General features: G+C 48.3%; 1 protein-coding gene across 2 annotated transcripts in view; it reads right to left on the bottom strand.

Annotated features, from left to right (window-relative positions):
• The window catches only part of SIDT1 (SID1 transmembrane family member 1), a 588,249-nt gene that overhangs the window by 445,667 nt on the left and 114,616 nt on the right, over window positions 1–27,966 (bottom strand). Inside the window, exon 1 of one of the 2 annotated variants that reach the window (XM_085621092.1) lies at window positions 24,500–26,567. The exons of the other annotated variant lie outside the window; for it this stretch is intronic. Coding sequence (XP_085477218.1) covers window positions 24,500–24,685 — 186 coding nt within the window. The 5' untranslated portion in view covers window positions 24,686–26,567. Of the gene's footprint in view, window positions 1–24,499; window positions 26,568–27,966 lie in introns of those variants that run through there. 2 annotated transcript variants of the gene reach the window in all.

Below are 27,966 nucleotides of genomic sequence, written 5' to 3' on the forward strand. Positions count from 1 at the left end.
AACACTGGGGCTTCTCTTTCTTAAGCCTTTCATTATGACACATATGCAAACATTTCACATACAAATCTAACAGAAAAATGATAGCTAACTCCATGCAAGGAAACCTCACAAGTGACCAATGTGGGCTGGTCATTCCATCAGGACTGTCCTGAACACTGTCAGGGACTTGGGCAAGGACTGGTGACTGGGTAGAAAAAGTAAGCAGAAAGAGGAATACAGCACTGACCAGAATCACACAGAGAGTCAGAAGAGAAAAAGGATTCAAAGGGGAAGCCTGTATTAGGGTTTAAGATAGTTAAGACTCAGAAAGGACAGGCACTCATAAGGAGATTTAGCATTCCGAATAACTCACACCTAGGACGGACGTGTAAGACATATATATAACAAAATTAACAATAAAGGGAATGTGGGGTAAAGCACTCGAAAGCTCCAAACGGTAGGATTGAAGCTCAGTAAGTTCCTCATCCATAGATGCCGACTACAAATACCCACATATAGGATATACATGCAAAGGCAGGGTCTGTGGAGCTGATACCTATAGTGATGTTATGAATGTAACTCAAAGTCAATACACACATTAGACCAGAAACACCACCTATGTTGTCAGGTGTGCCCACGGATCCTGGCGATCAAACAGGAACACACAGGCGGTAACAGCAAAGGTGTAGAACTAAATACACATAGGGGGCGAGCAACAAGGAGAGCTTAACAGAAAAGAAGGAAAAACAAAAGGCACGATTGGCAATAGGTAGGAAACAAACCCCACAAGGATCCTGTAAGCTAAGACTAGAGGAAGACAGCAAAGTAGAAACTGGAACAAAAGGAAAATGGAAAAAAGGCAGGGACTGGGAAAAGGTAAATACAGGAGAGAGACTACAAGGGTGCACTAAATAGTACAGGTTCAGGAGTTAAGTAAACAAGGTAGCACTGAAGGCAGCGCTAGTTCAAGGAATTGTCTCGAGGTCGGAAATCAAAGAATCAAGGTACAGGAAAAAAAGGGAAAAGAAAGGGCACACTTGGCAGAAAGCAGGTAACGAACATACAAGGAAACTAGAAGCAAGACATTAGGCATGAGAAGACAGCAAACTAGGAACTGGAACAAAGGTCATGGTAAGAAAAGCAGAGACTGGGAAAAGGGAAATGCAGGAGAGAGGCTTCAAGGACTTAACAGTACTGGTTCGGGAATCAAGGAAACAAGGAATAGCTAAGGCGCAGGAGTCAAGGTAGCACTGAAGGCAGTGCTAGTTCAGGAGTCAATGAATAACTATAGCTCAGGAACCCAGGAAATAAGGAATTAAGGAATAACTATAACTCGGGAAACTATAGCTCAGGAACTCAGGAAACAAGGATATCAGAATCTCAGTAAACACGAGTCGGTCTCACAGCTACAATGACCAACACTGAACTGAAAGGAGCTGGGGCTTAAAAGAGCTCACAGTAGTCACAAGCATCAGGTGCGAGCAGGCTGGCAGCTGCCAGTCACAGGTGAACTGAATTTCTCCACCCATCCTTGGCCTGCAGGGGTGGAGACAAAGTAGTGAGCATAGGTAATGGAGTTTCAAGAATGAGCAGACTGGCTTCCACAAAACCTGGCATAGATTGGGAGTGGATGGCATTTCTCACATAGCGTCCAACTGGCTGGATTTCAGGATATGCATGCAGGGGAGTGTCCAGAGGCTTATAAGAACACTGGAAAGTCCCACAATTTGGCCTCCTGGTGGAGAGCATGTGGGCCCAAGGAGCGACTCGCGACAGTGGTTCACTTCACCACTCTTCCTCACTTGTAGTAAGGAATTATAAAATTGAATTGCACAAGTGTTACCTCAAAGTGGCTTGTGACCCTGTGTTCCAATGGGATATGATGCTGCTGTTAAAAGACATGGCATCAACATTGCAACATACTACACCAGCTGTAATGTGTAAACACAATGCTACCTCAACTTCAGATCAGAAACCTTGCAGCCAACAAAATATAAGGATCAACACTGTTCACAGATGTGCCAACAAATACTGAAGCATCTGCAACAATCGAAAAGATTCTGAGAGGATTCATTTGTGATGCACCAGTAGTGCTTGGCAATTCCAGTCATGCACACAATGGCCGCCACGCAAGGTCAGAGTGCAGGACCCTGAGCACGTCATGTACACTTACAGTACAACTCATGCAACCCAAAGATGTGTACTCTAGTCTACAAACACAGTGGCAGCGTCTGTGATGCCACCAACACGTGAGCAGGATTCCAGGGCTCACTCAGGCTGCACACGCAGAAACGGACGTTGGACATGCCGACATCAATGGTACTCATGGCTGCGGAATCAACATAAGAGCTGATCGGCAGGTAATCCGCAATCCTGAAAAATCTTGAACTTAGTTCAATGGTGTCATTGCATCTGGAGCAGAGATATAGTAGTTTGCAGTGACTACCGAGCAGGCAACTACAGCCAATAATGTGTTGAGAACACATGAAACGCATGGTTCTTCACCTAGTTCATAAAAACTCATGGCCAATTTTGTAGTATAAATAATGGAAGTCGGGAGCCAATATAACTTAACAAGTTTATTCCCTTGCGACCCGGCTATTCATCACCTACAGACTCCACCCAGCAACTCTCTCTTCAGGTTCCAAGCCGAGTAGAAACAGGCAAGATTGCAGTTCAGGTTTGGAAAGATGAGCGGAGATTGGTAAACACAACATTACATTCACTCAGAACCTAGGACTCTGGACTTGTAAAGCCTTTCTCCTCACACAGATTCTGAGCTCTCCCTCAACTGACTGGCAAATCCGGTCAGCCTCAGGATTCCAAGATGGCTGCTCCCAGCCACCCACCCAGCTTGCAGCCATACAACAATGGTACAGAAGCACTCTGCATACACAGCACTAAAATGGTGGTGCCTGAGGCGATGGGAGTTCCTATGACGTCTCTCCCGTGATAATTTGGGTGAGAGGCACACTACAGGACAGGGCAGGCGGGGATATGTGGATTTGAGGGCAGAGGCAGGGTTTAAGTGGCAGGATCAAGGTTGGTGGGCTCCTATCAGGGTGAGTTGTGGTCCTCTGGGCCGTCTAGTTTTAGCAGCTGCTGTTCGTTGGTTCTCCCTTATGGCACACTTGGATAGTTGGGAATTTTTGGTGAAGGGGAGACTGACGATAGCAAGGCAGTATGGGAGACCCTGCACATATTGTACGATACGGGCTGTGAAAATTTGATAAACACGGGCATCCTTGCCCTGGAGTGGGAAGGCCTTACCTAGGCACAGGAGAGAGGTGGCCAGCGCGGTCATGGGCGCAGTTTTAATCTATTCGCTGTCCTGTGGCAGAGCAAAAAGAAGAAGGTGGCTGGGGACCTTGGAGAGGGGAGGGGGTCTGGCAAAGCCCTGCCAACGATGAGGAAATTAAGTGCTGCTAAGTTATCCCGAGCATAGCCAAGCACGGTGGTCGCGCACGCCCTGTGTCTTGGCCGCAGGGGTTGGCTGGGCAAGTGACTTCCTGCGGTAGGCGGTTCGAGACCCCTAAGGCTACTGAAATAGAAATAGAAGATATCCCAAGCATCACAAGATATGAATTGCTGGTGCTGGGGAATGCCCGCAGACAAGGACCACAGGTAGAGTGTTGGAGTCAAGATTAGAGTAGGTAGCTTGAAATAGTAGGGTGTGAGGCAAGAGAAAAAAAGAAGGGGTGTAAAGGGATGCGAAAGAGAGGTGTTTGATTGCGGTGGGTGTTGAAAGAGCTAAAGAGGACATGCGTGGTGCCACCGGGCCAGAGGTAGGTAGTAGTGGCAAAGATGAGGGCACAGAGTAGAAGATGGTCAAGGAGGGGCTGGAGCAAAGGAGGAAGGGGAAGGGGCACCGAGGCTGGTGTTAAAGAGACTAAGAAGGAAGTGACATGGGGATCACAGGATGCAGTGATGGGGAAAAATAAGATGGGAGGATGATAAAGAGGAAGAAAGGGAGAAAAAAAGAAAAGGGAGATACCAGTTAGAAGCGGCCAGATGTTGGGTATCCATGCCTTTGGTGCCCCTTTGTGAACAGTGACTAAACAGAAGATATGGAAGAGTGAGTTGGTGAACGTGTGTAAGCGTTTACACAGGGAAATACAGGCTAAGGAGGGGTCAAAAGAAGAGATGTAGTAATTGGCTAGAAGTGCCTATTAACATTGAGACTTGGACTTCAGCCTTTCTTGTAAATGCAAGCGTCTACTCCAAGAACTTTCCAGAGAGATCATTGACCATAGTTAAATACGTAGGACGGCCCAAATGGATCTTGGGGGAGTGGAACGAGAAAAGCACGGTGGGGAGTTCAGAGCCATGTTGGGGGCATGCCATGGGAAACGTTGACTGCGAATTATGGTAGCAGCGGATGGCCATGATTAGGCTGGTACCAGTAATACACTTGGCATGCAAGCTACCAGTACCCTCTGAGCCCTTCCTGGGCAGTCACACCCCTGGTGGGGTGAGATATTGGGGAAGGGAACAAACTTAATGCAGGTGTCTGGTGGGGTTTTAACAGGAATTTCTGACTTGTGTGTTTGAAATGTGGGGGAAAGCATGCAATCACACAATATTTGGGACCCTTTACCGGTCCTCGGCATTGGTCCTACGGGAGACGACACGGGTAACAAAAGCCTGGGGGGAAGAGCGTACACACCAGCTAAAGTTGAAGTTATCGTTCATTGGCTGTGTATCTACCTTCTGTCTTGTTGGAGGTGGATCTAAGGGGGGGCAGATTAGGGTGCCAAGGTTCATGGGGAAGGAGAATGATGGGCAATATGAGATTAGCCAAAGAAAGACCACGAGTGGTCCAAGGGAAAACGGCATAAGGAGGTAACAACAGAAGGGACGACGGAAAATCTCCTTCAGCACCGGCTGTTGGGGGTTTGATGATCTTCACCAAAGGTGTTGCCCGTGAGTTTAGATCCATCTTTTATTGTGTCCTGAAGGGCATTCGGTGACTGGTTTAATTGGGAGGGAGGATGCAATTGATAGTTTACATCAGTGGATGTGGCCACAGAGTGGGTCCGACCTTCTGGAGTGCGGGCAGAGTTGGCACAGTGCAACGTAAAGTCAGGATTCAGGCTTTTACCTGATCACCCAGAGGAATCTACTTTGCTGGGGATTTGTTATGAAGAGTAGATCTTTGATGACAAAAGTACTATCAATAAACTCTACTATTCCTTGCAACTTGTTTGAAACTTCAGGTCTGCTTTTGCAGTGGTGTTTTGTGGCTAGTTCTGGTGATGGCTGTATTACATTTTATTTGGACGATTTCTTATTTGCTGGCATTGAAGGGGCAGACGCATGTGGGAAAAGACTGGCACAATTTAGGAATTAGGCACATGAGCTGGAGCACCAGAGAAAATACCCTGACCGGGCACCACATTGAATAGCTACGGAAGCCGGGTTGCCACGGGTACAAATACAAGAATTGTTGACTTTGTGTGAAGAAGCAGTGAGGGCGCACAATGAGCAGAGATTGTTGGGCCACCTTAATTTTGCATGTAGGGTTGTTAGAGCTGGCAGGAGGTTTTGCAGAAGGCTTGGCTTTTCAGTTTCGGGTGCCCAGCTACCACACCCGCAGGGCAAGGGTTTCAGCCTGGGTGAGAGCAGATTTGAGAGTGTGGCTTTGTTTCATATGACACTTTTACGAAGTGACATTACGGTTCTGAAGGACGAATTCCTTCGGCACAAGCAAACGTTCTCAGATGCAGCAGGGGCAGGGGGCTTTGTGCTGTTTTGGGGCAGTAGATGTGGTTTCGAAAGATGGCGGAAAAAAGGTGTGACGAAGAGAGAAGCATGGCCTTTTCGAAAAGGCTCCTGCTTCTAGCAGCACTGGTGTTATGGGTCGGTGAATTGGAGGATAAAAAGATGACTTAAAATGTGTATAGTGAGGGAGTGAGACCCTTAACGAAAAGGCGAAAGTGAATGACGTATTACTAGCATTGTTGCAGCTTTTTGATTCATGTTCAGTTGTTTACAGCACAATATTATTTTTCGGATGCAACCCATGCCAGGTGTAGACAATAACACAGCTTATGCTTTGGTGGGGTACGAAAGGAATGCGATGGGGCAGCTATTACCCTGGTTAGCGGATTTGTCGTTCTGCAGAGCATGCCCAGATCTACTGTTGGTGAAAAGGATTTAGTTCAGCTTTCAGGTTTGACTCTGTTAAAAGCAGTGAAGTTTCATGTGGACAAGATACGTCGTCTATGGTTAGGTACATACGTGGTGTGGGCTAGGGGCGGTTTCTCCATTAGGTCTCTGGGGCCCCTCTGAAATTCCTACACAATTTTATTAAACAAATATTAAATAGATCGATGTATCTAGAGATATGAATGTATCTTTAAACAAATTGATGTATTTGAGTCTGTGCTGACTGTCCCAGACTACCTGACCCACCTCATTTTGACGCAGGAGACGGAAGCCAGGCACTAAATCAACTCTCTGAGCTGTGACGCACAACGCATCACTTACCTTTTTAAAGCCCTTCTTGCCATTATGATCTATATTAGTATGCACTGTAGGCCAGTGATGCTATCGGCGTAATGATTTTGGGTGTCGGAGACTTCATCCCTGCGGGATTCCTGACATCCGTTATTCACAGGCATAGATCCCACCCTTTTCCATTCGTCACACGCAGGAGTGAATGCACCCACTTGTGATTTGGTGCCTTGTCCTCAGTAATGGCAAGTGTTAGAATGCTAACCTTGTGTTATGTATATTTTGCCGAGTCCCCTCGTCATGCTAACCACCCCCACTGTGACACCCCAGGCCCTGGCTGCAGGGTGTTGGACCCTTTAGAAGTGGAGCTGCTGTATTTGTTCCCTTGCGAAACTGATCCAAAAGACGAGCATGGTTTTCAACCCTTTGCGAAGTTGATCCAAATATCCGAGTCAAGCCCAAAGTGAGAAATATGTGCCTACAGTAGACAGTTATCTGCTGTATGACATTAAAAATAGCCCTATCGCCATGCCCTTAGAATTAATGCCAAAAACATGGATTGATTGACGTAAAATGAATGTTAATAAACGTTAAGGTAATGCACATCAATGATTTAGTTCCTCTCTTATTTCATGTTTTACTTAATCTTGCATTCCCCTAGAGTTAGCTATTCAATTATGTTGTGTTTCTGTATTTTTTGTGCATCTTATTATTCCTGTATAGTGCATACTTTGAGTCGTTTATGAGGGGCGTTGATTGAGGGAGCTGGCGCGGAGGAGCCGAAGCAAAGTGCCTGCCAGTGTGTTGCCGTCTTTGCAGAGCTCACAGATCAATGGCCATTTTTAGGTCTCGCGTTTGGCAGCGCATGCGCTGCATGCGCTGTCTCAGCGAGACCTAAAGTAATCTATATGTTGGCTGAAACTTAGTCTATTTTGTTTTTCTGCTTGTGATTGGTTTAACTGAGGCATTGTGTTTGTGTTTGTGCTTTCTGTTGGCTGTTGATCCTCAAGTTACTTCCGTGTAGTTCCAAAGCAGCGGCGCTTAACTACAGTTTTCGTCCGCAACTCGCACTTGTTTTCATTAACTGCAGTGTGCCATCTGTTTCTCATGCCACGTTTGTTTATTTATTTAAGACGTGCTCCCCGTGTTCGCGATAGAACGGCGGCCTTCCTCCAGCCCAGCATGCTACTTTCAAGCCTGTTTTTTTATTTCCTACTCACAGCCGGGTCTGTTTCTTCTCACTTCCAGCCACCCTCGGCTCTCCCCTCTCTTTTTAATCTTTCTCTTCTGCGAGGCGCGGGCGCTCGTTTAGAACTTGTGACCTGCTTCCATGTAATTTGGCGCTTGAACACACTGAGCCCACGCCGAATTCATGCAGACGCTAACATTGACATTTATCAAAGGACAGAGCATGACTCCGCCTAACGCTGCGTCTGGTAAACACTGCACCGTTGACGGTCACTTTGTGCACACTCACCATCGTTATGCCAACAGATAAATCCTGCACAGTCAAAGGACTTGTTCTCAGGAGTGTTCTGGTTTTCGCTGCCCATGTACACAGATCGCTGTTCTCATTGTCTAAAACGTTTCATTGGTTTGAGATAGCGCATACACAGACAGTCAGGCCTGTCGCTTTAAAGAGCATGGCATTTTGGCAGTGTGTATGAAAGCGAAAAAGGTGTTAAACGAAACCAATATTTAATAATCTTTAACTGAAAGTAATGCATCCAAGGGCAGTCAGGTGTCAGAGCTGCCGACCTTGGAGCTGGGGAGCCAGGTTCTAGTCTTGGCGTCGACTCAGCGTCCTGCGATTCTAGGTACATCACTTAACCTACCCGTGCCTGCCAACAATGAATGTGTTCTTGTGTAATGTAACAGGTGCTCATTCAAAGCCCTCTAATACCTTGATGTCGTGTTCGCCCTATATAAAACTGAAAAAAAGGCTGTAAGTAAAGAACCAGGGCTCGATTCAGAAATACTTTTCTGTGACTTGTTCGTGGCTTATTCCACCAATCCAAAAGTGAGACAGATATACTCCTGCAATTGAGGCGTAAATCAGTAGTACTACAGGAGTAAGTCAGATGTAGTTGCCGAATCATCGATGACGCATTACTTTTCAGAGATGTCCTTAATGCTGTCTTCTTCCCTGGTGGCTTTAGCTTGTGTTTGTTTCAGCAGCTGCTTTTTTTTATATGTCAGCTGCTGTCTTGTTTTAGGAGCGTCCAACATGTTGAGAAAGGTCAATCCAAGCCGGGATTTCAGTAGATCCACATATGCTAATATTACATACAATGACTGGAATTTATTTGCATAGTCAGTGGTTACCATAAAAATCTCTTGTGCATCGGCCCCTACTGGACCAGGGTTGGACACCCTGAAAAAGCCCCTAATCATTGAATCTGCCCTGGACTCTTAGGCAACAGGGCCTGATACTGGCAAGCAAGCATCTGGGAAGGTGTCCCCTCCCGCCGAGGTATGTGGGTGCCTGCTTGAAGTTGGCCTTTAGACCAGTGATAGCGCTGTGTGTCGCCCAGATATTTTAAAGTGACTTCGGTAATCCTTTAATGTATCTCACCTTTATACCCACGAGAAACCCTCCTTATTTTCGTTGCTGTAGGAAGCAAAGCTCTATCAACCCCTGCAACTCTCCTCGACTCCTCCAAACAACCATATATTACCAGAATTAACAGCAAATGGACACCCGAAAATAGTACTCGTGCAACAAACAGAGAGGATGGAACCCGGTGATAGTGCTTTGAGTGTATATGTGTTGAAGCGCTAGAATGTTATGCTGGGAACTCATGCCCGGAAGCAGCATGTGTAATAATAATCATAATCAGGGCCACTGGAATTATGCGGCAGGGAGGACTAAATTGTGCGATACAGCTGGATATTTTATGCAGCGTGAAAATGCTAATTATGTGGCATTACGTGGCACATTTTGTTGATTACCTCATTATTTTTGAATTGGTAGAAGTGTTAACACTTTCCATGTAAGGTTTCACCCCATCAGCACCACTTTGAAACACAAATACAAAAATAAGCAGCAGAAGAGTGAGCAGTCAACCTGACGCATTTTTAGTAACTTTGGCTAGAAACATGCCAGTCCTTGCCCCCTGCCAACTCCCGTCATTTGTAAATTGCTTATTCCCCTAATTGCTTGTTTTATTTAGGTTCAGGCATTTGAACACAGGAGGGTCCGGGACATGCTGGCTGAGCTGTGTTACCTGCTCATGTTTGTCTGTGTCTGCACCCCTCCCCGCCTCGCCACACATCAGTTCTTGTTATTATTCACGCTTCTCTTTACAAAGGTACAAGATATGTATCTAGGCACCTTTATAAGAGAGAGTACGGTAGTTGGTACGGTCCTGTTTTTCGTCTGCATGTCTACTAAAGACAGTATCAGGGCTGCTGTAGGGACACATTTGTGGTGTGCATGTATTAGGTGCTTTACGGGTGCCCCCTGCTCAGCAGTTTCTGGCCCCTCTCTGGGGACTTGCCACATACTACACAATCCTTGCAGTAGACTTGCCGCAGTGGCTGTTAGAGAGCATGCTAGCTCAGGGTTTGCTGCTCCGGCAATGGCTTCCCGCTGCTTCCCAGGTCTCTCTGAGATGTGTGCCGAAAGCTGCCTGCTCCTCTCTAGGCTCCGCTCAGCAGGGCCACCTGTATAAATGCAGGGGAGTCTCGATATCTCTGGTCACCCTGCGCACCGTCTGGATCCGGCCTCCTTCCGGCACCACATACAGGGCAAGTATGATCTGCGACACCACACACAGATAGCCCTGGCTTCTTGTTCTGCATCTCCTCTGCCTCGTCACTAATGCCTTCTATTCTCTCTTCTCCCTCTCTCCTCGCCAGTGTTTTAGCTAATTTTTAGGTCGAGCCTGTAGCAATGCGCATGCAAAAAAAGCATTTGCAATGCAATAGCTATTGCTATTGGTGTTGCATTATTATGAGCAATGCCAAGATCTCAAACTTTAATAATGCGAGACCTATTGCATTGCAAATGCTTGTTCCAGTTGCAATTGAAATTCTGTGTAAATGTGTGTGGAGGGGGGGGGTACAGAGATGTCAAAATATGTACAAGGCAAAAGCAAAATGAAATAAAGTGCTTAATGTGAGTGAGCGCAGTGTCTGTTTGGGGGTGGTGAAGGGAGGGAGATGCGAGAAGGTGCATTTGGGGGAGAGTGAAAAGAGGGTGCTGAAGAGGAAAGAGAGGAGGTTGAAAAGGGCGTACATATCTAACATACAGCACGCATACCTATAGGCCACTACTCCTTCCGCAGGCCTCAATAATATTTAATTCCCAGCCTCACAATTTCAGAATTGAAACATTTCCAATGTTAATTATTTATAACAATATCATTGTTCTTACTTATCTTAAACGGCTGGCAGCCATTGGCCGAGCCAGTCGCCCTGACAGGTTTTAGGTGTATGTCAGCTGCTGTGTTACATATCTGGATGCAATAGCGTCTCAGAGAAAATACTGGTCAGGTGGCACACTAAGGAAGTCCCAGAAATGTATTTTACATGTTCCCTTTTAGAGAGCCCCCACTTTATCCATCCCACTTAAAGACCTGTCTGCACATACTTCCATATGACTGACTGCAGCCAGCAGCTGTGAGTGCTTCCCAAGGCCTGGTTAGAAAATGCTCTTCCAAAGTTGAGGCCGCATGCAGTGCAAGACACTGGGCAAGCACACACTTTAAAGGGCTGAAGTTGTTGCACTGTACAAGTTGCATATTAAATTAACTGATGAACGTATTAATGCAGTAAGGTAGGTGACAATTTTAATGTGTTTAATGTTTCAAGACTATATGTTCCGACTGCTTTAGCTCTTGCTTTCTCATTAAATTAATTTGCTTTCAAATGAACCATTTGTCAATGTTTTTTCAATTTGTTCTTGGGAGGAGGACTCACTCTGGACCCCATGTTTGTCCTTTAAGCTTGCTCACTTCGCTTGCTACATAAAAGTAATAGCCAACTTTTATGCCTCACCACTTTCAAATGTCACCAGCCACCACTGTGGGCGGAGTTAGTACAAGAAACAGTGAGTGTGGTGCAGGAATACTGAACAAAGTGTGGCCGAAAAGGCAAAGTGTAAGATGAACAGGGAGAGAAAGTGTTCTTGTGACGGGAATAGGATAGGGGGTTATTAGTAACACAAAAAGATGATAGACGGAATGCTGAACAAATCAAACATTCACCCCCAGTGACATGTCTGGGTTGAATCCATCATTCTTTTGCCCACCGTGGCACCCCAGGTTGGACCCAGCTGTATGCAAATCAGTCTCGACCCTGTGCCCCATGGGAACAGTCCAGCTTGAACTGCCAGGACAGGTCCTCCCTTCCTGGGTGTGAGTGTTTGACATTGTTCAGCATTCTGTCCATCAATTCTCCCTTTTGATCGGTGTTATTGGGCATGGCCGCAGAGTGCAGGATCATTTTAATTTGTTTGGGCCTGACAGTGTTCACCTTTCTCTTTTAGGGAATGAATGCTACTTGTGGGAGCTTTATGAGTGTTTAGACCGTAAACTCTAGTTACGTGAGGGTGTTGATGGCCATTGGGGGCAGTGTTGTTGGAGGGGATGGCTGTTTGAGGAACAGCCTCCTTAGGTGAACAAGGGGGAGCCTGGAAAGCACCTGTGCAGGGTTTTCCTGGTTGGCATAAAAAGACAGGGTGATTCACTGATCCGACAGGGCACGGGCGTCACGGGGCGGGCACGGCAGCTAGAAAAGGGGACATTAGGGGGGTGCAAGCAGGGACTGCAGATGGTGAGGGGGAAGAGTTGTGCACTGAAGGCAACAGATGGGTAATGTTTTGAATGGGTGGTGGATGGGAGTGGCATGATTGGTTTGCTAATAGGGGGTGGTTTAAGGGGGGTGGGGCAGGTGTCAATGTAAGGTTGTTGAAACCTAACTCTTGACCAGTCCTAACAAAGCAGCCTTTTGTCTTTCTCTGGATGTCCTGGTTGTTTCTGCCGCATCTCACAGATGCTATAAATGGCACATTCACGCTTCACAAGACCTCCATGGACAACACAGCATGGTAGATGCTCTTAATATCAGCACAGCTCACCCAGGAAATTGTATATCCATACAGGGTGATATCGGGGCCAGTGGTCTCTAAAGTAGCCCCTTCATACCCGACATAAACCAGGACTGTATATATAGTCCCAACAGTTACATGTGGGTGGAGGTGAATTGCCAATAAATGACTGTGGGCAGAGGCACAATCCCAATGGCCATCTGTGGGCACAGCCAAAATGTTGCATTAACCATCTGTGGGACGGAGAAAGTCCCCAGAACCTATGGGGGGGGGGCTGCCTTGTGTAGAGTATTGGCAAACTTCAAGTTTTCAGAAAAGCACTGTTTTGTCACCATCTTTAAAAATCTCTCAGTGTTAAATAGGAATAATCAGGATACTTTGTACACAAGTGTTCTGCTAAACCTTGTCTGAAAACACTCCTTTAGAGTTGAACACAAACAGCAGTAATGTGCAGTAACAGCAGTAATGTGCAGTAACAGCAGTAATGTGCAGTAATGTGGAGTAACAGCAGTAATGTGCAGTAACAGCAGTAATGTGCAGTAATGTGCAGTAACAGCAGTAATGTGGAGTAACAGCAGTAATGTGCAGTAACAGCAGTAATGTGCAGTAATGTGGAGTAACAGCAGTAATGTGCAGTAACAACAGTAATGTTGAGTAACAGCAGTAATGTGCAGTAATGTGGAGTAACAGCAGTAATGTGCAGTAACAGCAGTAATGTGCAGTAACAGCAGTAATGTGCAGTAACAGCAGTAATGTGCAGTAATGTGGAGTAACAGCAGTAATGTGCAGTAACAGCAGTAATGTGCAGTAATGTGCAGTAACAGCAGTAATGTGCAGTAACAGCAGTAATGTGCAGTAACAGCAGTAATGTGCAGTAATGTGCAGTAATAAACCAAACATAAACTGGAAATTGCCGACCTTATATCGTCACAGCAGCCGACCGCCATTTTCTGGTGGAAACATGACTTCACACGCAGTCCGCACCCGACATTCTGGAGGCTATCCCAGCAGGCTACGCGATTTTAAGAGTAGACAGGCCCAACGGAAGGGGAGGGGGACTGGCAGTGGTCTACACACAATATCTGGGCTACAGTCCTACGGACGTCCAGATCAATGGATCCGAGACAGCTTTCTTCTCCATATCTCTAACAGGGCGCTGCTCCCTAACCGGTCTTTTAATTTACCGGCTCCCCGGGCCTGCCTCTCAAGTCACCGCTGCCCCCCATACACTCTGCGGTATTCCAACTTCCTAATCTTAGGAGATCGTAGCTTCCACCTGGAAGACCTGGCCTCCCACACAGCCACTAGTTTCATTGAAGATTTAGGCTCCCTTCACTTCCAACCCTACTTGGCCAAATGGGCAATTTCAAACATAGGGCTCAGGGCGTCTCAGCCCAGCCGTCAAGGATACGGGGGAGAGGATAACGGCAGTTGCTTGTTTGGACTTGTTCGGTCAGGCCTGGGGCCAGAGATGCTGCCCAATTTTCACTTAGGAGCTACCACCTTAAGCCCTCTACACCTGCCAACATCCAAACACAATATCAGCAAAGGCATTCCACTCATGCACCACAAACAACACTCACACAGATTTCAATGTGTATTCAACACTACAAAACCCCACAAACCACGCCTACGCACAATTCTACCCCAAATACAACACCTGCATTCTCACACAAAACACAACTCTGTCCTATACCACTAACACATCACCACACAACACAAAGCCGCATTATACATAACCTTAATGCATCCAGACACACACTCCCTGTTCAAACAAAGCACCATCTCTATCCGCAACTTGCTCCTAACAGGATTCCCTTTTATCATGACAAACCCTATACTCAGCCTTCCATACACCATACACCAACACCCGTCACCTCTTTTACAAATTACACACAGCCATACAATCTTTACATGCACTCCACCACACACATTACCTACTCAAGTGATCAAATCTAACACAAACACTCATAACTCTTGTCCATCCCCTCTTACACACCACATACTCTTCTCCAAAACACACCACCACCCCTGTACTGTTCAAATACCACTCACCCGCAGTACTGCACATACACATCGTTCACAGAAAACCACTACAGCAGGATCGTATCTCACTACTCCACAAAAAGAAAACACACAAATCTCAATATGTTACATTCCTTACACATACATTCCCTTACCATGTAATCATGGATCTATATATCTATTATTTTAGTCCTATTGTACCAGAAAAAAATACACTCTCATAAGCTTTACTCGGTCCTACCATCACCCTACACCCTATCAATGTATCCTCTATCTTCACCCTCTCGGATCCCAAACCCTTGCGACTACTATGATCTCCAAAATAGCCCTTCCTAGATTCCTCCCTCCTCTACACCTCCTGGCTCACCCCAAACATCAGTTTAATACTATCATCTCCCAAACAACCCTACTACAGTTTCCCTCGCGTTATCTCTCCTTTCACTCATCCCAAACCACATTTTTCTACTCTGTCTTCCTCCCTAATCCCTTTCTACCCCCTCTTCCCTCCTCTATCTCTCCTTTACTCATCCCAGGCCTCAGCTTCGACTCCTTGGCAGGAGTAGTAAGCGCTATGTAAATACAATTACAGTTCACCCGTTGATTTTACGGTCTGGTTCTACCACACGGAGTCCCTATTGCTATAAGGTGGCTAAAAAACATGGAAAAAATATGGTCTGGTTTATGATTAAAGACAGCATTAAGTTAATTTTGTGTTTCGTGGAACGGTGCGTCACACAAAAGGGCCAAGTGCCTGTGAAAAGTACCTAATATAGCCCAGGCCGCTGGAGTTATGCAGCAGAGGAGGACAAAATAATGTGGCAGGACTGCCTAAATGATGCAGAAAGAAAATGCTAATTATGTGGCATAACATGACACATTTTGTGACAGTATTGCTTCATTATTTTGTGATTTTTACAGAGGGTAACACTGTCTTGGAAAAGATTTCATCTTGTTAGTACCAATTTAACACCCAAACACAGCAATAAGCAGTGAAAGGGTGACCAGTCCACTCTTGTGAAGGGCCTCCCAGTGTTCCAGGAACAGGTGTTGTATTTTAGGTAATTCATGATCCATTTGAGCTAGAAACAGTTTTGCTAAAATCTGCAGAATATACAGCAGTTGGTGAATTGGGTGGCACATGTGGCAAACCCAGAAACGCCACAGAATCACATGATCCCAGTGGCCCTTAATACAGCACTATCTTCACATGCAAATAATGTTCTTTCTTTTTACAGTCTTGCCTCCTCAGAGTGCTGTCTCAAAATGCATCCTCTGTATTTCTAAAGCACAGCATGAAAACTGAGGGCAACTCACAACTTCCGGCTGTCGCCTTTCTGTTTTTCCTTCCAATGTTTTTCTCTCCCTTCCGTCCCGCCTCAGAGAGCCTCAGGCATGTTTGCTTTATAAATGCATTTATGCAAATTGCCCTGAAGTGCTTTGAAGCTCACCCCTCTCGTTTCAGGAAAGCCACATCCTGAAACGTAACAATGCCTAATCTATCCTAGAGCATCGTTTAACCCCGCCCACAATCTGCATGAGGTAACATGGCCCCTCCCCAGCTCCGCGCAGGATCACACTGAACCCCTGCTGGCGTGCAGGAAGTGGAGTGAATGCATAGAAGCACACTCGACTGATCCCTACTATAGCCATAACCAGAGATACCGAATTAAACGCAAAACTGCAAGTCCCAGAATTCAACACGCCTATGGCTGAAAAGCCATGCCTGGGTGGTGGTATTTCTTGACGTAACGCCATAGGGTAGCTATGGAAAGTGACCCTTCTTTCCAGAACGCGCTATTCTGGTGTATTTTCTTTTTTAAAGAATGTGTCTATTTTATTGAATCATTCGGTACATTATAAACTGTGTACCATTAATAGATTCACAACAGTTGAGCCGTCATCCCCGACATGTCGTAAAACAGCAATACCTCTTCTGGTGCACTTGAAGTGTTCACCAGGTTTCCCTATGGCACCTTGAACGGACATACAACCACAGTTACCACGCGCTCCCTCCATTCAGCCCGGGCTTTGCAAGGAGGGGCGGCCACAGAGCACAGACCTCCGCCTTGCAACCCACCCTTGAAGGTTTTAGTCGACAGATGAATGTCCACACATGAAACACATTCTGCGATTTCAGAGCAGAAGCCCCTATAGTAAAGTCCCACAAACAGAAACCAACATGGCGAGAGATTCGCAGACCTACAGCTAATTGACTACATGGCGCGGCGGCCCATCCAATCGCTGCCGGATCTGCACCGGATGTGCACCGGGAGCCGCCATGCTGCCTCATATAACAGCCAAATTGGGTCAAAATAGAAAACCATCAGTGAAAAAAGCGCACTTTCACGGCCAGGCCTGGTCCAGCTGCTGCGAAGCGTCGCCATGGCAACGGGGTGTGCCGCGCTGCTTCTGATGAGAGCGGCAGCAGCGTGGTGGCACCCCCTCCCTGAGACTGGCAGCAGTGGGAGCACGGTGTGTGCACCCCCTCCCTGAGACCGACAGCAGCGGGGAGCACCCCGGAGCACGGTGTGTGCACCCCGTCCCTGAGACGGGCAGCAGTGGGGAGCACGGTGTGTGGACCGCCTCCCTAAGATTGGCAGCACAGGGGAGCAGTGTGTGCACCCCCTCCCTAAAACTGGCACCTCCTCCCTGGGACCGACAGCAGCGGGGAGCACGGTGTGTGCACCCCCTCCCTGAGATGGGCAGCAGTAGGGAGCACGGTGTGTGCACCCCCTCCCTGAGATGGGCAGCAGCGGGGAGCACGGTGTGTGCACCCCCTCACTGAGACTGGCACCTCCTCCCTGAGACTGGCAGCAGCGGGAAGCACGGTGACTGCACACTCTCCCTGAGACGGGCAGCAGTGGGGAACATGGTGTGCGACCCCCTCCATGACACTGGCAGCCGTAGGGAGCACGAAGTGGGCACCCTCTCTCCCTCCACTGAGAAGCACTGGGTCTGGGCATCGGGTGAAAAATGATGCCCTCTTACACGGTTAGGAAACTCCAGGGTATCCGGTCCTCCCGCTGCCAGGCATCGGTGGGAGAGCGTGTCCTCACTCACTCTGTTAATGTACTGGAGGGGTTATTTCACCTCATGCCGTGGGAATACTGCCCTCACACAATTTGAGGGGAGCTCAAGGGAATGCTGAGCCACCACTCACACTATGGGGTGGTGGGCGGGGTTTCCAGTTTTCCTCCCAACACTGAATGCACTGGATAGCTGCCCCTAGCCTGGTGCGGATATGACTTACTCCCCCACCAGGCATGGTTCCAGGAATTTTCATCTGGATGGGCCACAGGTGCGTTCAGGTGGGCCAATGGCAGGCACCATTTGTGTCGATTCTGGAGGTAGCCTCCAAGCCCTAGATTTACATGACATCTCCTTCCTTACAGGCGTGCAGAGCATGTGGGGAGCTCTTTGAGAGTAAGAGCTGATGTCTATACTGGTCAGCCTCAACCCTCATAATTTCCAGCAGGCCAGGCTTCAACACAAGCACCTGGAAGCCAAGCGGGTTGTGATAGTTGTGCAAGTCTAAGGAAGTCCTTGTTCCCACACCCAAGCCTCTGCAGCTTCACACTAGGAAGACTGGATATGTATTCCCTGCAGTTTGCCCAACACCTATTTCTTTGAGGTGGAGGGTGATTCTGGCCGCCAGGTCCTGGATGTTCTGCAGCCTCCTGATGAGATGCCTATTGATCCTGGCACAGCGGGTGTTCTTGTAGTCTAGTTTGCTGGTGACCAGAGTACGGGTGATGGTTTTTCGGGTGTTGACGGGGAGCCATTTGAAAATCTTCCTCAGCATCTTCAAGGAGTGAAAGAATGAGGGAGCGATGGCGCTGACTTGGGCTGGGCTCCCAAGTCTGCAGTCAATGGCGATCCCGAGGTCCTTGGTGTGGATGGTGCAGGGGGGATAGACCCTAGGTCTGTTGGCCACAAGGTAGAGTGGCACGGAGAGTTTCTCTCCTCAAAGATCACAACTTCAGTCGTGTCGGTGATGATTTATCAGGGAGTTGGGCTCCACTCATCATGCCCGGTCTGCGAATGGCGAAAGTCTGTGCTTGTGTGTCTCTTGTAAGTGGAATCTACGGGCCCGATTCACAGAACTAACTTAAGACAAAATCCTAAACTTACTACTATTTTGGTATTCACAGAAGGCACTTACTCATTTCGGTATTCACAGAAGTTAGGAGTCCTAACTTTAGGACTCCTAAATGCCTTCTGTGAATACCGAAAGTCTTAAAATTAGGATTTTTCTCAGTTTAGTAGTAGTAAAGTTAGGAATAGGATTCCTAAACTGAGAAAAATCCTAATTTTAATACTTTCAGTATTCACAGAAGTCATTTAGGAGTCCTAAAGTTAGGACTCCTAACTTCTGTGAATACCGAAATGAGTAAGTGCCTTCTGTGAATACCAAAATGAGTAAGTGCCTTCTGTGAATACCAAAATGGTAGTAAATTTAGGATTTTGTCTTAAATTAGTTCTGTGAATCGGGCCCTACGTATGCACATGTGCAGTTTGAGTGAGTGTTGTGTGTGCGTATGCACCTGTGGAGTTTTTGCACGCGTGTTAGTGGCATGGCCATTCTAGTGTGGGTGTTTCCGTGTGCAGTGTTCGTTTGAGCCGGGTGTGAGGTGCTTGTACATAAACAGTGGGTGCCTGTATGTGGTGTGTATTATGTTAATGAAACACCAGGTGGATTTGAAAAATGATGTTGCTAAAATGACACAATAATGTATTTCAAGGGAGAAAACCACACCTATTTTCCGAATGTGTATGTGATGCAGCTTTGGGCCCCGAGGGTCGAGGGACCACATAATCTGTACGGATCATCTATCGTGGGACCTCTCACTTCATCAGGGGGCCCATCACACCGAGTCCAATGCAGAGAAATGTCAAAAGGAAACAAAGGCTATTTAGGAAATGTGACCAAATAGAATAGATGAAAATGTGTATTCAAATATAGATTTGGTTTTAATATGGCTGTATAAAGTGTATGCTCCAAGACCCAGGGATATCCCTTTATCTGAAAATATTTTGTGGCAGAACTTTACAGATACCCATTTTTAAAAAAATGACTGTGAATTAATTATTTGTGTGCTGAGGTAAGTGTGGATAATTAGCTGTAACACCTCCGTGTGTACATTATGCCAGGTTGCCTAATTTTTGCTAGTCTTTTATTTAACTGAATTATGATCAGTACCATCGTTAGCAGATGAGATTAGACAATGGGTAAGATCACTAAAACCAGGGCCACTGAAATTATGTGGCAAGGGCGGGTCAAATTACGTGACAAGAAAATGCCAATTATGCAGCATAAAAAGGCCCATTTTGTGATAGTTTTACCTAATTATTTTGTAATTTGGTTTTTACACTTAACGCTTTCTTGGCATAGGTTGCACCTCAAGAGTACAACTTTAACACCCAAGTATAGCAGTACACAACAGAAATGTGACCAGTCAACCTTTGCGATTGGCATCAATTGCAGAGCAACACATGCAACCGGCTTCCGCCCCCAATTCGGGACTGAGACCGCTCTGCTTGTACCAATGGAGGAGGCGAGGATCCTGCATCAAGGGGGTAATGCTGCCATCATCCTCCTTGATCTCAGTGCCGCCTTCGACACTGTAAACCATAACATCTTGATTTGTAGACTAAGAGATCTGGGAGTGTCTGCTATAGCTCTCCACTGGTTGCAATCTTTTCTGACTGAACGATCGTTTAGGGTCTTTGAAGGTGAGGTAGTTTCCAACCAGATGCCGTTAAACTGTGGAGTTCCTCAGAGTTCTCCCCTGAGCCCCACATTGTTTAATGTTTATATGAGACCATTGGCAGATGTTGTCCATCCATTTGGCATAAAAATGGCCACCTACGCAGATGACACTCAGTTAGTGGTGGCGTTAAACCACCCTGAGCGATCACCCAGCGCTCTAGGCTGCTCCCTAGAAGAGATAGCCAGATGTTATGTTATTTGCACTTATAGAGCGCGCAATTACCCTTGGGTGTCCTGGCGCTAAGTACTGGTTGTATAATGGCAATCCCTTCACCAATACACAATGGTACAGTATTATTGCACAGTATTACACAAAAACAATTCAATGTCCTAATGTATATCACATTTATTATAAAAAACATACTTGTATCACAATAAAATCAATTATACATTGCCCCTAAGCATATTAAAAACACATCATTACACAATTATAAACAAATCCCAACCTGTTATGAGCCCGCATAACAGAAAACCTTAACAGAAAGTACACTTTGTCATATGTTACACATCCTGCATGGCCAACAATTTATATCCGCAGTTTGTGATATGTAAAACACAATTATATCTCCAAATGACTACGGTGGTCCCCTGGATTGTGTACTGGTTACCTGGGAAGCTGGGGAGCACTACTGGAGGAAAAGCCATGTCTTCAAGCCCCTATGAAAGGACAGAAGATCTGGGGCAGTTTTGAGGGAGAAAGGAAGCTCATTCCAGGCTCGGGAGGCACAGAGAGTAAAACTCCTACCTCCCCAATTAAGTTTTTTAGCTTTGGGGATTTGCACTTGTTTGGCACTGGTGGAGCGTAGTGTTCTGCCAGGTACATACCAGTGGAATTTTTGTTTAAGAAATTCAGGGCCGATACCATTAACGGCCTTGAAAACAATGCAGAGTGCCTTGAAACAAACTCTTTGTTTTATCAGAAGCCAGTGTAGTTTCCTTAGTTCTCCTTTTACAGAGGCAAATTTAGGTGTTCCGGACAGCAGTCTAGCTGCTGCGTTTTGTACCAACTGAAGCCTATACATCTGCTGTTTTTGTATGTTCAAATAAAGGCTATTACAGGAGTCCAGACGCGATGGTATAAGAGCCATGACTACTGTCTTAAGATTGCTTTCGGTCAGGAAAATCTTCATTTTCCTGATGATTCTAAGAATCATAAAGCAGGCTGAGGTCACTGAGCTTACTCGATCGCCCAAAGTACGTGTGTTGTCAACTAACACCCCAAGGTTTTTGGGGTACGGGACAGGATCCCAGATCTTCCGGCCACCAATCCGGTGTCCATACAAGAGGATTGACCCCAAATTTTAGGACCTCAGTCTTGTTGGAATTGAGCTTTATGCCATTAGAGGACATCCAATAGGAAATAGCACTCATGCATTCAAAAAAACGGCCCCCCGTTTCTTTCTCATTTCCCTTCGCCAGTGACGACACTATTCGTGTTGTGGATGCACCACTCGTGCCTCAAGCTCAATGGGGACAAAACGGAGCTTATGCTGTTGGGCAATGCCTCCGCATTTAACTCAGCTTTGTTGTGGCCCAATTGTCTTGGGCCCGCGCCAGCTCCTAAAGAACAAATTAAGAGTTTGGGAGTATGGCTGGACCGCTCTCTCACCTTTAGCCATCAAGCAGTGAAACTTTCCGCCTCCTGCTTTGGTATACTTGGAATGCTTCGAACGGTCCTCCCTCTTCAAGCCAGAAGGATCATGGTCCAGGCGCTTATTCTCTCTCGCCTCGACTACGGCAATGCTCTTTATCTGGGTGCCCCTCACTCGACCATCAATAAGCTCCAGATTGTTCAAAACTGTGCCGCTCGCCACCTTTTACAGACCCCGCGGTGGCAGTCGGCAAAACCTGCCATTACGGCCTTACACTGGCTGCCGATCAAAGAGAGGATTCCGTTTAAAGCCATGTGCCTTGCCCAGAAAGCTTTCTGGAAGACTGGCTCCTCCATCATCCAATCTTTGATCACTCCCTACCAACCTAGAAGGGTTCTCCAATCCACCACGGCCTTCCTCTCTCTCCTCCCCAGAATAAAGAGAGCTAGAAGTGGCGGACGGTCCTTCACGCATAACGCATCAACTCTTTGGAATACTCTCCCTCTTTCTCTTCGACAGGAACACAATCTGCTTGTCTTCCGGAGGCTTTTAAAAAACTTGGCTCTAACATGCATCTTACTGGTTCTGGCTGTGCTGTCCGTAGCGCTGGGAGGCCGCATGGTAGCCATTGCGCTTGATAAATACAATTTCATTCATTCATTCACACGTTGCAGCCTTTTTAGTAACTTTTGATCCGTTGGATCTAGAATTCTTTTTATAAGTTTGCAATTTTGCCGCAGAAGATTGATAATGTGAGAAATGTGGCAAGTCGATAATTATGCGGAAAACACCAACGCCGCAAAATTGGATATTTTCAGTGGCCCTGACTATAACCTGGAAATGAGAAGTGAACTGTAACAAGATATCAGCACAGAACATGCTCACTTTTTCAACCCGCCCTACTGTTGAGAATAAACTCAGCCCAGCACAGTATCTCACTGGAGATAACCTAGTTATTTACTTTACCAAAGCCTCTGGCAGAGAACAGACAGACAAACAAGCTCTAGCCGGCACTGTAACTCCACACTAAGGGTCTGATAGAGTTCGGGGGACGGGTTACTCGTCCCATCCACCGTATTACAAGTGCACTATGTCCAGGCGCGCAACACCCATTGGACTCACAGGGCTTCAGCCCCCCCCCCCCCCTCCCCGTCGTGTGTGGCAGCCCGGGATGAGACACCTTCCCGGGCAAAAAAGCAGCCGCACCCGAGCACTTCACAGGTCTTTAAAAGACCATTTGCATGTTAATGAGGCCTCGCTGTTGTTTCACCCCTTCTAAGAGCCCCTGCAGCTCCACTCTGCCTATTGCTTAAAGTTCAGCCCCCCCCGAAATTTTTGCTCAGCCCCCCCCCCCCCCCCCCGAAATTTGGCTCTAGTTGCGCCTCTGACTATGTCCAGTGGCAACTGTAATGCGGCGGGCTGGATAGCAGCCATATTAGGCGACCCCATAACCCATCCACTGAACTCTACATCCGGCCCTGGTTCCTAGGTGAAGGGGCAGGCGTTGATGATTCCCTCCTCGCTGCTCATCCATTGAGGTATGCACTGTCTGAATAGTATAATGTATGCCCCATTCTATAGTATATCAACCAGTGCTTTAAATGGGCCGGCACTGTCCGGTACGGAGTACCAGCACTTTTTTATTTTGAGAGGGAGAGTACCGGCACTTCTCAGAAACAAGCAGGTACTCTGGTGCAGAGTACCCGCACTTCTATTTTTCCATTTCAGGCACTGTATATCACTGCGTGCACTGCACACAGGCTAAACTACATAAAACTCTCAGAGCCTCTAAACAGAACCAGCCATAACTCGGGTGCAGAAGGCCGCTCACAGCCATGGGCCTTGGTGCCACTGCACCTGCTGTATCATTGGCAGGTAGAACGCTGTGCCTAGTGCCCTAGCACACACCACCCAACAGCAGCTTGCTTCAGGCATGAGGTACGGCTGCCACCTGGCCTTTGTATTTATTTTTACCGACATGATTATTATTTTAATGTCAGCCAGAACAAAAAAAGCGCAAATCCCTTCACGCCAGTTTTTTCCCCCTTATCGTTACATACTTAAAAAAAACTAATTATAAAAACAATGCATTTTAAAATGTGTTCTAGGGGTTCCTTAATGACCCCTGACTGGTAGCTAAAGTAAACAAACTGAAAAAAACATCACAACATTCAGCCATCGCCTTGGAGGAAGACCTAACAAGTGCGTTCTCCTGGTGTCTTCTGCCCTGACTGGGAGGGCCAAAGGTCATGTTTGGATGGGCCTGCCCCCACCCCCTGCTAGAACGGACCTGCCCCACCCCCATTAATAGTGGGTGCGCTGCTGCACTGCCCCCTAGGGGGCGTCTACCTGCCCCCCACCCCTAGAACCGGAACTGCCCGGCCCCACCCCCATTAATAGCGGGTGCGCTGCTGCACTGCCCCCTAGGGGGCGTCTACCTGCCCCCCACCCCTAGAACCGGAACTGCCCGGCCCCACCCCCATTAATAGCGGGTGCGCTGCTGCACTGCCCCCTAGGGGGCGTCTACCTGCCCCCCCCCCCCCCCCCGCTAGAACCGGACCCGCCCGGCCCAACCCCCATTAATAGCGGGTGCGCTGCTGCACTGCCCCCTAGGGGGCGCCTTACCTGGCCCGGCCGGGTAGAGTAGTTGAAGGAGTAGATCTGCTCGGCGCTCCTGGACACCTGGCCTCGGTAGAGGTGCCCGAACTCGGCCCCGAGGGAGGTGGTGGCCTTCGACACCCCCGGGGCCGGGTTGACCGGGGCGACCAGGCCGAGCAGGGTCAGCAGCGCCCAGACCAGGGGGCCCGGCATAGCGGGCACGGCGGGGCCCTCAAAGGACACCTGGAGCCCGGACCTGGCCTTCTGCCTGGCTGTGCGTCCACGTGAGGGGGGCCCCAGGGGCCTGGCAGTGCTGAGGGTACTCCAACGCCAGGTGTTTAGGGCTGCTCCAGTGCCACAGGGCTGCAGGGTCCGCAGAGAACCAGTACCGGTGCGATCCGTCTCCAGTGCCAGGTGTTCCGTGCCGCCCCAGTACAGAGGTGTGGTACTGTAAGTCGGAGGGCTTAATGGTTGGGGGTAAAGGGTTGGCAGCAGACGTCCAGAGTTAGGGTGGTGAGCAGGGCTCCGCTTCCAATACCAGGAGCCCTGTCTGGAGGTGAGGTACGGTACCCGGGTGGCTGCAGGGGGTTAGCAGGGATGCAGTAACAAGGGTGCCTCCTGCACCAGGTGTTCCGTACTGCGCCGGTACTACGGTGGTGACCGGTACCCGGAGGGCTGCGGGGGGTCAGTAGAGATCCAGTGCCGGGGGGATCAGCAGGCTCCGCCTCCAGAGCAGGTGTTCAGTACAGCTGTGGTGCTCGGGGCTCCCAGGGCTCCAGTACCGAGGCTGCCAGGGCCCTTGAGCCGCCAGACCCAGAGGTGTATACAGCAGCCTCCGGGTCCCCTTGTCTCCGGGGGGCTGACGCCGCCTCCGCTGCTCCACAGCCCGAGGAAGGCGAGGCTCTGTTAATCAATAATCAATAACATCCGATGGTGACCAGCTCCCCCTCCCACCTCTCCGCGATCAAAACCACCGACAACCGGGCATCCTGCGGCCTCAGGGCGTCTATCCACACCCATCCAATCAATCCGATCGATACACAATCTCAGGGTCTATAACATTTCCCCTCTACGGTCAGATGCTGCCTGCACCTCGGCGCCCCCTCCTGTCCACACGCGGGGGTGGCGGGAATCGAGCGCATCTTCTCCGCTCCATCCACGGCCGACGGCAGCTGTGATCCAACCAGCAGCAGGGTGTGTCCGTCCGTCTTCTGTTACCAATCCATGATCGATGCCACGGGATCCCGAGAGCAGCCCTCCTCCCCCGGCAGAGACGCGTTTACCTCCCGGCTGCACCAAGCTGTCAATGCGCCTTGGAAGCAGCCTGTACGCTCTCAGGCGGGAGGGGCCACGGGAACACCCCTCCAATCAATCCCCAATCGATACCCCCACGATCTAGGATATCAGAATACCTCCAAGCGCTGCCCTGTACCAAGCTGTCAATGCGCCTGGAAGCAGTATGTGCGCTCTCAGGTGGGACAGCCACGTAAGCACCCCTCCAATCAATCAATAATCGATACCCTCAGGATCCAGGGTATGAAAGACCTCCGAGAGTAGCCCTCATCTGCCGGAGAGATGTGCTTCTCTGCTGAGGTTGCAGTAAGTGCCGATGCGCCTAGAAGCAGCCTGAGCGCTCACAGGCTGAAGAGGCACATGGACAACCTTCCAATCAATCCATAATCGATACCCTCTGGGTCCAGGGCATCAGCAAACCTTTGAGAACAGCTCTTTTCTGAGGCCGAGTTTTGGTTTCGTCCTCCGGCTGAGGCAGCTGTTTAGGTGCCTGGAAGCTGCCTGAGCGCTCACCGGAGCACCTCCCCTTCTATTGATCCATAATCGATAACCTTCGGATGCAGGGTATCAGAATACCTCCGTGAACAGCCCTCTTCGGAGGCAGAGTCTTGGTTCCCTCCCCCGGCTTTAGCCGCCATATAGCGCCTCTCCTGGCGGGAGCCTGCGCGCCTCCGCCCGATGCCCCGATCAGCAGCCTGGCACACTTTCCCACCAGCCCCGGGCAGAGGAGGGCCGGAGGCGCCGCACTTCCAGGAGCCGCACGTATCAGATCGGCCTCCTCTGCGAATCAAAGGGGGAAACACAGCGCAGGAAACACCCAGCCTGAAAATACAAGCAGCAGCAGGCAGAGACCAGCAGGCAGAGACCAGCAGACCCGCGCCCTGCCCCGTGCCAGCCTCTGGGGGCTATGTCATTGTTGTAAGGACGCTTTCATTTTTAAACACCGGCTCATCTTATACTACCAATTGTTTCTGTATTTAATATTGTTTAAAAGAACTTGATGTCCAATAACTTATCACCTGTCACTATTAAAGAACGCCTTTCACTACGGTGCGCCTTGTGGTCCAAGCCTGAACTCGAGTAGCCTCCGAGTTCTAAATACTGTGTTTACTGGGCAGGTTTTTCTGTCTTCGTCTTTTGCAGCTTCAATGCGCTATACATTACAAGTGTTAATATTAACAAAAACCATGTTATCCACCTCCAAAGTTACAGCTGCCGAGGCCTTTCTGTGAAGGTTCGAACCTGTGATTTACGAGTTGAACGGATGAAACAGCTCAGCTGGCGCGTTAACCACCCGAGCTATCTCCTCGGTGAAACAGCCCGTCCAAAGGTGTCTATTCTTTTTAAAAACAGCGCTACGGAAACGGGTAATATCTACATGGCCTAAGGATGAGGGGTGTGCGGCCGAAGGTCCGAGCCTGGGGCAGCGCCTCTCTGTGCACACCTGTGCGCTGCACTTCTCTTTCTAAACACGGGGCGGCGCCTCGATGGGAGGACAAGCCATTAGGCGCTGCCAAGGCAAACACAGGAGTGCAAAAAATAACACAACACACATCCTGATGAGCCGGAGGGCAGTTTCTCCAGGCTGCTGGGAGCAGAGTGGTTTCGGCTGCTAGTAGATGCAAATTCGGTGCAGCCCTCTTATGTTATTTCTGGTAACACCAAGCAGCTGTTTATTGGAGTTTCCTACAGTCTCTGTGACTGACTAACGTGTTACTATCACCCAATATTGCCCAACTGGGGGCGAGGATGTGGCCTTACGGCCAGAGCTGAAAAACCAGGTTCGAGTCTCGGCGTCGACTCAGCACTTGGTGATTCTGGACATCACTTATAGATAGTGCCGAGATCGGCTGCCCTCCCCCACCAGCAGTAATTCGGCGCGCTGCGCAAAATAAACAGTGCCCATAAGTTTTTTGTTGGAGAAAGTTTGCCGCAGGTTTATTAAATACAAGGAGTATGCCAACTTGGGGGCATATTTACAAGGGCTTTATCTCCGCTTTTTTGGCTTACAAAACCAAAAAGATAAAACCAGCGCCCTATTTACAAGAGGGTGCTATCATGCATAATCGCATGTTAGCACCCTTTTTCCCAATGCCTCCCTTTGCATCTCCAATGAGATGCAAAATGTGTGTTACTGGGCGTACCCCGGATGGACTACCTTGCAAATATCGCTGATGTTTACATCGCAATATTTACAAGGC

This window comes from Triturus cristatus, chromosome 8, assembly GCF_964204655.1.
Source record: "Triturus cristatus chromosome 8, aTriCri1.1, whole genome shotgun sequence".
In the NCBI taxonomy this organism is placed as follows: domain Eukaryota; kingdom Metazoa; phylum Chordata; class Amphibia; order Caudata; family Salamandridae; genus Triturus; species Triturus cristatus.